The 12,418-nt window shown below is 31.9% G+C and overlaps 1 protein-coding gene across 2 annotated transcripts; it reads right to left on the reverse strand.

Moving 5' to 3' along the window:
• Nucleotides 1-787: 787 nt before the first annotated feature.
• LOC119662710 lies at nucleotides 788-4,298 on the reverse strand. Of its 2 annotated transcripts, none has more exons than XM_038072403.1 (4): nucleotides 4,065-4,298; nucleotides 3,833-3,928; nucleotides 1,519-1,612; nucleotides 788-1,391 (listed from the first exon to the last, which is right to left on the reverse strand). In XM_038072403.1, the coding sequence occupies exons 3-4, from the start codon at nucleotides 1,582-1,584 to the stop codon at nucleotides 1,005-1,007; spliced, it is 453 nt and encodes a 150-aa protein (XP_037928331.1). In that variant the 5' UTR covers nucleotides 1,585-1,612; nucleotides 3,833-3,928; nucleotides 4,065-4,298; the 3' UTR covers nucleotides 788-1,004. The 2 variants fall into 2 exon arrangements, with proteins under 2 accessions (XP_037928331.1, XP_037928330.1); XM_038072402.1 differs by having other exon boundaries at nucleotides 1,495-1,612; nucleotides 4,065-4,297.
• Nucleotides 4,299-12,418: the final 8,120 nt, after the last annotated feature.

The raw sequence follows: 12,418 nt of genomic DNA on the forward strand, positions 1-12,418 counted from the left end.
ACAGTTTATCATTTTTGATGTGAATATCAGTTAAATATTATCACCAATTAAGTATCAATAGTCATTAGGGGTCATTTGCTTAAAAATTAAAAGCACAATTAGTGGTATCCACTTTAAAGGTAGAATAATGCGACTTAAAAAGGTTATTGCTCTTTAAGTAAACCCAGTGAAAACAATCATTAAATTATTAGGAAGTAACAATAGAAGCTGCCATATTGAAGAGGAGTAGGAATCAATCAAACACTGTCTGTCTTTTTCCAGGATTACTAAGGCAGCGATTTCAATGTCTTGAGGTATCGTTTTTTCACTAACCAAGTAGAGATGGCGAGTAAAGATTTACGAGGCATTTTATCCTAATTTTAACTGAATCACAAAACAATGAAACAAAGATGGTGCAGTAATAAACACATCTTAGTGAGTAAAAGTGATATATTTCAGAAAGATTATAACTTTATTAATTATGAAGTAAGATATCAGATGCTGCTTTCATCATTAGTATTACGCAGATGCCACTATACGTATTCTTTCAATGGTGCAATTCGAACGAATAAAGTTTTAATGCAAACCACAATAAAACTCCTATTAATATATATATATATCTCGCTTCGATCAGTAGAAGATCTATATCGGGAGTGCTCTATGAGTACAATTTATTTACTCGATATTATCGCAGCGACATATGATTTAATGATCAGTTTTGAGAAAAACTTCGATGTTTATTTCCTTTTGAAAACCCCATTTTCTTTTAATCTCTGTAAAACCGTATTAAATTATGAAGCTGAGCAAGTTTTTTTAATAGCAAAATTTGAACTATTTATTAGGTGTAAAATTTATGCTTAAAAAATGTTTTGATTTTTCTGTTAAATACTGAAATTTTGGGCTGTGAAACTTAAGATTTAAAAAATCGCACCTAAAAAAATATTATTGAAAACATTGAAAATTTTGAATTTGTAGTGACATGGAGGTTTTCGAAGATTCAACAAACTTGTATTGCAAAGTCCAGCTCAATCGGTAGTTATCTTGCGAATCTTGCGTAGTGCAGCAACAAATTTATTAATGGTGTTGCGCTCTTGAATGATTCTCTCTCTAATCTCTGGTGAAATAGTCATGTCATCAATATCCTCTTCCAAATCCAAATTATAGGCGGAAAAGAAGGCACTATCCTCATCGTCAAAGTTATCAATTGGGTCAGATGAGTGTTGGGACAAGGAAACGTGATCGTCAAAATTGGAACCATTTAAGCTGCAACATGAAATACTTTTAGACAAGGAATTGTACGGTCTTAGAGAGACCACGGCAGATTTAGACGGAACTAACGACATGGAAGAAATTATAGCATCAGTGTTTGATGTAACTGAGTTAACCCTTGCCTCAATCTCTAATAAGGATCCCTAAAAACGAATTAAGTATTTACTTTGACTATGTATTAGTATATACAATGTATATATATATATATATATATATATATATATATATAAATATATAATTGCTTACCGCAATGGATACTTTGGACCTTACTTCCTTTTTGGACGCTGTTTTTTTGGTACTACCTTCCATTTTGCCTTTTGGTTGACCGCTCGACATGATTCAAGCACCGATTAGCGGAAATGGACTAAAAGCAAAAAATAAAAAAACTCTTATAATTCAAAAATCACATTTGGAATACCAAATGTCATAATGCCAAATAGTATGATACAATAATATATATAATATATATAAAATAATATAAAACTTTTTTGTCGTAACTTTGAATTATTATATCAAACCATTAAAAATAACTAAATGTTTCATATAGCTTTAATGATTAATGTATTGCCTTTCCCTCATATTATTTACTTTATTTAATTTGGCATTATCAAGGACATGCATAACGTAGGTTAAAGATAGTTAAGGACACTCAGCAGTATGTCCTTGCTAGTAAAGGAATTACCATTTGACAAGTTGCTGAAGAATGAAGATTGACCTATTGCTTTGCAAATCGAATTTTACGAATGATTTGAGAATAAAATCACTGACTGTAATGTTTATTTCAAAGACTTTTTGTGTATCCAAGATCTTGTAATGAAGCATAACATCACAGTAATGGATACCACGTCTACGTACTTCTAAAACTTAGCATTCCAGACTTAAGATTCATTTATATGTTACAACAACGTTTTCTTGCAACAGAGAAGATAAGCATATAGTCTGAGAGTACGAAACCACATCAATAAATTTTTTGTAACGGTGGCCCAAATGCATGATGAAATCAATATTGGAGATTAATTTCAGATGTTGTGAACTTTTCCACCGACAAAAACTTTATAATACCCATATATTCACAAGTTAAAATTGATTATATTGTAAATATCATCTATTTAAACTGGATTTAATATGTACGACTTTATTTATAATTTAAAGAATGTTTCATGATGAGTCTTATTTAATAATGTTATAGATCTTTATTTTGTGCTTTCAACACTTTTTTTGTTAAAAAGTTTGGTTAATATACGTATTAGTCAGACTATTTTAAATAACATAAATATTTTCTTGCTTTGGATATAGTGAAAATAATATTAGGGATTATATGAACATATCACATTGGGTTGGAAAAGGAACATAATTTGTTTAAATTGTTTATATAAATTTTAAAATTTAGGTAAGGGCTTCTTAATTATATTTATTTCCTAAAGCTGAATAAAACTTGATCTCTGCTCGAATTTCGTTTGTAATTATTGTCATGTAATAAAATTCCATAAATAATTGCAAGTCATCACCTAAAGGATCTGCTTAATCCACTTTCTTGCATATTTAAATTTCAAGTTGCTAACACCTTGAAGTTCAGATTAAATTTTTTTACATATTATAGAAACATATTATATTGCATTAATGTTGGTCAAAAACCAACGAGGATACCCTCAGTATCCATTTCATCCTGTTTCACCCGTAGTTAACAGTTTAAAAAACACCTTTCTACCAAGTGGTGAGCAGTCTAGACACCCTGATCTTGTAGCACATATGACAATATTCTATGGAATAGAATGAAGCTGGACATGTAATATCAAGTACAGAATTGATAACAAGTCATATGATATTAGATTAGAAAGATTAGTAGATTAGTAAGATAAGATCGGTTAGTAAGATTGTAAAGGTATCAAAGGTATTATTGTAATTATATGAGGGAAGTCTTTTTATAATTAATATTTTGCTTTGGAATATTTTATATTATTTTAAATAGATATTTAAATTATCAAATTTATTACGTGAATCATGACAAAGTTTTACTATCACTGATGAGATTTCATGGCAAATTAAGAACATATTAGTTTCTATCATATTTTGCATTTTCTGTCTAAGCAGTTCTCTTAATATCGCAATTGGGTCCTGTTGAAAGATACCTGAAAGGTAATGAAAGACACATGCTTCATACCATGCTAATTTGGTTGGATTAAATTTCAGCTTTAAGCATTAATTTAAATAAATAAAAAGACTGTACTCTATAACTTTTCTAAATACTTTAAAAATCAATTAATGTAAAAGGGACGACATATTCACAAACAAAAAAGCGGTCTTCATGACTTATGACCAACAGTATCTAGAGTTAAATAGACCGTCATCTTTGCAAACGTCTGGCCAATATGTTAAATGCCAAGGCAAACATTTTTTTATATTCCAAAAGTTTCATGCTAATTTGGTTGGACTAAATTTCAGGTTTAAGCATGAGTGTCGCAGAATCTTTGATGATTTGGACTCAACTCAATATTGTATTATAACATATGGAGAGCTTTTTAATAATTTATTTTGCTGTTAAAATAATACACAATTAACGTTAATTATATAAAAAGTAACTTACCAGATAACTATTTGATTACTGCCTTTTCCAATTATTTTTCTCCAATAACCAAAGTATTTCGGATACTAACTCAACAATTTTATAGTTTAAAAAAATCTAAATCGTACAAAAATAATTTTTACTATAACATTAACTGAAAGAAAAAAATGCACATTTTATTTAATTTTTTTGACATTTAATTAAATTGATTTTATTGATAATTCATATTTCTGCTGATTATTTCTTTACTTACGTTTAATAATACTCCACAGGAAATACTTTCCTTTCCAAAATTTATTTATTTTAATAATCAACAAAAAATTTAGAACACTGAAAATTTTGTCCGAAAGACCCAAGTAACACAAAGGCACCAACTCTTGATCTTGCGATTTCCCTTTAAATACTCAATAAAACGACATCTGATAAAGGTATTTAAAAGGAAACGCAATTTAGGCTAAAGATTTTAAAGTCGAAAAGAAGATCTGAAACACGGCTTACTTATATTATTGATATTAAAATTATTTACTTTATATAGACATATAATTCAATGATTGCTACTCATTCAAAAATTTCCAAATTTTTAAAAAGTTTCTATATTGCAAATTTTTTGATTTTGTTACTCCATGAAATCAATCGTTTAGGAATTCCTTTTAGAATATGAATCCATTGAGACCACATTACCTACGACTCTCTAACTATTAGAAATAGCCTATGGAACAATTCATAGGCGAATAATGTTTTTTATGCTTTCCACAATTGCAATGTAAGTTATAACTATCTTTAGTAGAACTACTCTCAGTAGAAGTACCCTCAGAACGAGATATTTGAAGTACGTGGGCACTAGCTTTCATTCCTATAAATGTTATTTTCCATCTATATATCCTTTTAGTAATACACCTTCAAACAAAAAACTGATGTTTCAGAATGGGTTTAAGGGTATTGTATCTACGATAGTCGTCGTAGTTACCCAACATACTTAGCAATAAGCTTTTAACCTTAGCACTCGACATCTCTGAGTGAAAGTAAGTGATTTATTTGGTCAGGGCGTTCGTACTTCTTTTAGTGAATATGTTTTATATTGTTTCCCTCTTCTCCTCATTTTCACATCTTCTGTAAAATTTACAGGATACAGGAGGGAATTCATAAGAGTGGGACTGACAATTAGCGAGTAACCGGTTATACAAGTCACTACCTTAAAGTTGTCCTTTCTTACTACGTTAAGCATATCCATTAATTTTTTCCAATTTTGTTTTTAAATATTAGCCACATAATCTTAGAAATCATACAAGAATTTTTTTAACTCAAGATCTGTTTGTCTCTGAACCACTGTTATGGTTCAACAATTGCAGTAATGAACAATTACATGAATGACAGGTGTTTCAATATTTGTTTGAGCTCAAAGGAGATAAGTAGTTAGGCAAAGGCAATCATTTAGCATTAACTGTAACTGGCTTCAGTGTTTTTTGAATGCTTTCATCTCTATCATCTTTCATCTATCTCTACCGTAAAGACTTAACTAAATGACGGTTTTCACATGTACTCTAAACCACAAACATCATACTTTTTTATGTTATCATGAGTGATCATTTTGAATTAAAGGAATCCTACATATTTAAAAGTGTCATCATTTTATAGGTGTTGAACTATGATTGTTTTCATAAATTTACCAACCTTCACTTCAGCCATAAATGTAAATCAATTAATAATTTTCAATGTAAAAATAAATTTGAATGTCAAAACTCGAACTTTTAGCAGTTTTTATTATTTTATTGAGTTTCTCTAAAGTAGATGATTAAGTGTGTTTAGAATAGAAATAAACAGGGCACCAGCTGCTACCGGAGCTGAGCACCATGACAATAGTTGACCTATTATGCTACTACAGACCCTAACCCAACAGAAGATATTCCGTCTTTCAAAAGAAAGTCAAAATGTCAGTCGTTGAGGACCTCCTAATGTCAGAAGGGGAAAGTAGTTCTTGACCCAGTGCCCCCTTCTGACCCAGGTCAGGCTGGGCAGTCCAGGAGAATGTGACTGGAAGACTCGTCTGCTTCCAAGCAGAGTCGACAATCTATCTCTTCGGACATACCCATTTTGTTAAGGTGATAATGCAGTTTATGATGAGCCTGTTAAATATCCCATCAGCAACCTCAATTCTGTTCTGCTGAGAAAGGATACCTTACCGTAGCTGTAGCGATGAACCAACTCTTTAACGTGACGGTTACCTGGATTCTCGTGCTAGTAGCGACTTGTCATGATTGAAAACAGAGACCTAGTTGTAGACCAACTTAATCCACAACATGACTTCGGTCCACAGAGTTGAATGGCAGATTAAATCAGTCATATGAATGCGTTTAAACATTTCTGTTTTGATTATAAATTCAGAGTTATGTCTGTTTTGAATTTGCTAAATGGATTCAGTCCAATACAGAATTAGAGAGCATAGAAAGAGTAACCGTAAATAATTTATTCCCTTGTGAAAATTGATTTACTAAGCAAACCTTCTTCGTATTGTTGTATATTTTAGCTTATGACCAAGTTTTTATTGATATGTGACTATAAGTGTGGTTTTGGTTGAAAAAAATCTACACTGAAATTTATTTCCATTCTAAAAACCAGGCCTATCATACATTAAGACTGAAAAGTTTTCGGAAATTCTCATTTAAAATTCGCGCGCTGTATATTTTTCGATATTTTAAGTTTATGTAGTTTGGCAGCACTGTCCTTAATTACTATGCCAAAAATGAGCTCGATCTGTCAGACAGTTCGTTTACGGCAGCTGTTGAAACCAGTTCACCTCAGTAGTGCGTTGCGAAATGTCTTCGACGGTCGTACGACCGTCCTGGAAGGCTTTGTACCACTCATAAACTTGAGTTTTCGATAAAACTGATTCCCCATAAGCCTTTTGTAGCATTCGCAACGATTCTGCACACGAAATTTCGTTCGAAACACAAAATTTGATGCAAACTCTTTGTTCAATATTTTTTTCCATTGTTTTTTTCGCAACGCCCTACTGAGGTGAACTGGTTTCAACAGCTGCCGTAAACGAACTGTCTGACAGATCGCGCTCATTTTTGGCATAGTAATTAAGGACAGTGCTGCCAAACTACATAAACTTAAAATATCGGAAAATATACAGCGCGCGAATTTTAAATGAGAATTTCCGAAAGCTTTTCGGTCTTAATGTAATATATATTGTTTGTTTTTCTATGTGTCCCAGTCTTCTACTATTTTGAAGGATGTAATTGAAAATAAAATAAAATTAGATTATTATTTCCTCAATAATTGGGGTTGATTTGTTGTCAACGAAAACATGATCTCTGATGTTCTGTTTGACCTTAGTTTTTGTGCATACTGAGAAACCAAGCCATTATTATATTATGATTATGCTTGACAAACGCTAACATTAATTTAGAACGCATCTAATACTTAAGTCTCTAAGTACGCCATTTGATGAGTTTGTGCTATTTATATTGATTAGCAGTCTTGTAGTATTTGCATATATCTGAGTCTTCGTTAAACATATCTGAGCCGAAACGAACCTATCACATATGCAATCCAAATCGATAGCTTGATGTGTCTTCAGGGTACAAACATTTTTTGTGGCTATGTTAATGGAAGTATCTTTACTACAGTCGTGACGGTGTCTAACATCTTTAACTTTTTTTTTACTAGTAAATTAAAGAGAAAAAGCATTTTATTTTCATATACCTATACGCAATGGTTCATTATTTATTTAATTCTTTTTGTTTTATTTACTTTACTATTATAATATGCCGGAATTTTGTTTTTTCTTGAAAGCGAGTTTTTTGATATTATTTAGTTTTTATGTTGGTTTGATTTTGTTAAATAAACTTTGCAAAACTAAAGATTTATTTTCGCTTGTCCTTTGTTCCTTTTGTTGGCGTTTAACCCTTTTTTGTGCGTATACAAAATCACGCCCAACTTTTGTGACCATTTAACCGTTAAGAGTGAATTGTTTTGGTTAAAATAAAAGTTTTTCTCAATCAAAACGAAGTTGTGTTGTTATTTCATATTCCCACGTGAACCACGTGAACCGCTTGAACCGCTTGAACCGCTTGACCCGCTGTGCGCAGCTATGATTTCTCCCGATTTTGAGTTTGCCAGTTTCCAATATACCAGGAGCAGTATTTTTATATCCTTTTTTATTGGATTTATATATAAATTTTGTTTCTATTTGTTTTCCCAAATAAACACCCATGAAACCTATTTTATTGTAGTCCATTTTATTTTATTGTTGCTACTGTTCATGTTTGAGTTTTTCATATTGTTGATGTTGATGATGTTGTTGGTGTTGTTGGTGTTGTTGGTGTTGCTTTTGTTGTTTGCATGTTGCAATTGAGCTATTGAACTGCAAACTTTATGCAACAATAATCAGAAATTGTTGTGCTTTTTTCGGTTTTGGAGTTGATTTTTATCGAAACGCTTCTGGTTGATTGATTTCGAATGTCTTAATTGAAAAAGTTGTTGCTTGCGTGGCTGCTCTGCACAGTGGATCCAAACAAAACCAACTCATAGTCGAACAAAGACAATGCAATATGTCAGGAGCGAATTTTTTTACAAGAAGAATTTGAGCAGAAATATAGAGCAATGTGCTTAGTTTTTATGAATAATAATATATACTATATATATAAACTGAGGACAGTGTTCTTTTTTTTATGCTTTTATTTAGAGCGCAAGATAGCTGCAAGATAGCTTTTTCTTAAAAAAGGGAACCTAAAGATTTCAAAACAAGACGCCTATGCATTATATGGCGCTAGGATTCATTATTGGATTGCCGTTTGTTGTTATTACTAGTGGTATGTAAAGGTAGTTGTTAAAGTAAATAACTCCATCGATACAGTGATTTCCCAACTTTATGAATCGTGCCGAATGTTGCTGTTGATGTGATTCATATTTATCTGTGAATGTTCTACAGCGGAATAGGATTGGGTGAGTGAGGAGAATAACATATGAGTTTGTTTAAAGAAAGTGTGGAAAGAATATTAGGCCCGAAGTCATGTGATGATTTGAATAAAAAAGTAGATGACTGAGGTCATAGGAAATATAACTACAATTCGAGCACACTTGGGAAAAAATATTATAAGGCATGGTAGGTAACTAGCTTGCACTTAGCTATTTTCATAAACTAATTGCGAGAAGACAGTTCATCATGCAATTGAGAACTGCTTTTCATCTTCAGGTATTTTAGGAGAAGGGCTTTTGAGATAGGTTCACAAATTAGCTGAGCCCACTTATCTTTATAGGCAACTAAGTGTCATTCAATATTCAAAAAAAAGGCGGAAAATGCTGGTAGTTGATGTAACTTGTCACTTCGTTATATTATCTTGTAATAAGTGCTTTCTTCGTAAGCATACCAGATTTCCTCGACACATTCGTATTGTTAGTTACCAGTTTTTCTGTATGTGTTGTGTTTCAGTTTCTAAATATAATAATTATAATAATTGAATTTAATAATTAAACTTATCCTTTGCTCCCATTTTGATTATAAAAGGATGCTTGAAAAACTTCTGTAACCTAAACTAATGCATATTTAATGTCACTTATATCAGTTTTAAAAGCTTTTCAGCATTTTATGAAATCAAATATAAGTAAAAAGTCAATGATTGCCATTAGCATATATGTATCCCACTTATATTTTCTTGAAGTTTATTGCTACAAACAATTGTAGGAATCGTCGATCTTATTTTGCTGAATAAACATTGGAATTCACTAAGTGCCACTTTAGTTACAGCACAAAATCGCTATTCGTAAGGATTTTGCAAATTAGATTAAAGTTAATTAAATTATGGTATTAGTGGGAAACTAAAGACTCGTTGGAACATAGACTGTTAAAGCTTCAATTTATGATGATGGAAATCCCGCTGTTTATAAATATTTTAGAGCGTTTTGGACCACATAAGGAAATTATTCTCTATGGATGGCAGTGAAAGAGTTTTAAAGGTCCATCCAAAATGACTCTCCAAGAAGGTTATCGCAGGTATGTATATACAAAAAGCCCAATGAAACTAATGAAGTTACAGGCGATATAAAATAGCTATTACTTGTGCTAGCAGTATAAATTCTAATGTTCAACATCACTCTTGCTTTTTGTTTTAATCCGAAGTCTTAGAAACGGGAATAACTTTGTCTCATGAAGTTTTATAAGTGCACCGCTACAGTTATTAGAAAATATTGCTATCACGTGTGAGATCTTCGAGAAATAGTTAAAATGTTGTACCAAATCGCAAATTTGAGTTTAAACAATATGCAAGAGTATTTAATACGTCAATAAAACATTTATGACGTAAAACTAAAGTAACCAGTGTTTCAAAATAAACATAATTTGCTTCCATCATATATTGCCTCGCAAAACTTGAACTAAAATACAATGCATTTATCTATATTGTTGGGTATTCTCTAAGGAAGCATATTTACTCCGGTTATTTTATCTATACAGTTGATTTTTCATTATTCCCAAATCAATGACAAACAATGATCTCAATGACTGCCGTGATCTCAATGTGTTTCAGCTAACTTTTATGAAATAAGTATTGCAAAATAGTATGTAAATGCTAATGAAACAAAAAGTGTAGAAATTATTTTTATGCTGCAAGAAAAACTTGACCTCCTGTTAAGTTCAGTGATATAGTAATACCATAGTCAAATACTTCCATGTATCTTGGCAACCATATTGAAAAAATACTGACTTGGACTAAACATATTAGGTCTGTTCCACCAGTGGCTGGCACAGTAAAACTCGAATAAAGCACAAGTAAAGTACAAACCGAGAGCGTAACACAAATAAAGTGTCAAATTACGCTCTTTACACAGATTTTCATGAAACAGCTTTGTGTAAAGTCTGGCTTTGTGTAAGTCCAGTGCAAATAAACAACACAAAAATTTAAATTCAAACCAAAACAGCTGATTCACACATCAACACAAATTTTACTTGAAATAAAACGTACGAGTAAAGTCTGTGTAACATTTTCAAATTTCGACAGGGATGTCACACTGTCTCAGGTGTTCTCATTTTCTCGAAAATTTGCTAGTGGAACGCATTTCTGTATACATAGTGTTACTCATAATTACTACGAGTAGCTCATGGAATAGAACTATAAATAAAACAGTGGAATAAAATTGAGATCACAGCAATCTTTCCGGATTATCAACAAATTTTCCAATACTGTCTCAAAAATAAGGCCGTAATACATAGTTTTGTAGGCGATGGAACTGAAGTAAGGAGTTCAGTTGGTTTCGCTGACATTGAGAAAGCAAAAAGAGTTCAAAATAAACTACTCAGACAAATAGGTGGTACTTTATGATGTCTTTAACACCATAGAATTTAGGATACCTTGAAGCAGCTGTATCGTTTTCGAATATTAGGAGTTGCATATGTGATACAAATAATAATTTGAAATCCAGAGGAATAAAGCTAAAAATTTCCATGTTGTTAAATGCTTCTATTTTCGATTATAGCTCTTCTTTTTTACTTCTCATCTGTTTGTTGTGCGTTAGTTTAGGATTCAATAATAAATAGTAAATTACTAATTGCAAAGCGAAAGTTCCTTTAAGTTGAAAAAAATTGGTTATTGTTCAATTTTCTTCACCATAGAGTAGGACAGACATGATATGAGTCTTATAGCATAAGGCTTTCATTGGTCAAGATAGGGTATTGTTTTCATTTCCCGATTCGATAATTTTTAAATTATAAATTTAATTATTCAAAGAGAGATTTGAAAATCACTAAAACTTTACTGATGAAAATAATCTTATTCGAAGTTAAACTCTATATTATCGGCTTATTTACAATATTGTTGCTTGTTTTCGATACACCGAAGTTGAAAATTTCCACATAATTCGTTTTAATTTACTTACAAAATCAGTACACTTCGCAAACAAAACTCTATGTCCAGTGGAGCGCCCTCCATGTTTCGTTAAAAGTTTAAGCCCATTTCAGTATTTGTGTACGGACCCATGAACAAGCAAACAACTGCTGTGCCCAAAGCTCATGTTACAAATTTTTAGACGGTGCTAACATGAAAAACTGAAAAGCGGTTGTCGTCAAAGGTGACAATGGAACTGTTTACCACACAAACATGTGCAACTCTGCAACCGAAAAATAGACACTTGGCTATGAAAAACAATTGCTGTGGCTCAGCCAGAACTGCATCCAAACCGAGCAGCTCAGTTGCAAGCAAAATTGCGCTTTGTTTACATCAAAAAGTTGTAAACGAAATCCAAACACTGCACATTTCTTAATATAACAAAACAAAGCGAACCTTCATGACCAACAAGCCGCCTCGGAAATCGCCTATTCAAACAATTCAAAATAAGCGCCCAGAAGTGCAATAAAACTACTGATCTTAGTGGACGCTTAGTGTACACTACAGTGTTTTCCCATCTACATCGTAAGTACACAGCGGCGTTTATTGAAAAGTACCTTTCGCCGGAAATGCTGCATGTCAGTTGATTTTTCGCTATTTATTCCACGTCTTGAGTTTTCATAACCATCATAAAACAAATTTTTGAAATAGTTAAATTATGATTTTATGGATAATTCCGAAAATCGCAATTTTAGAAGCTAGTTAGACTGGAAAAACATTGTAG

The sequence above is a fragment of the Teleopsis dalmanni genome, chromosome X, assembly GCF_002237135.1.
Source record: "Teleopsis dalmanni isolate 2A chromosome X, ASM223713v2, whole genome shotgun sequence".
NCBI classification, from domain to species: Eukaryota; Metazoa; Arthropoda; class Insecta; order Diptera; family Diopsidae; genus Teleopsis; species Teleopsis dalmanni.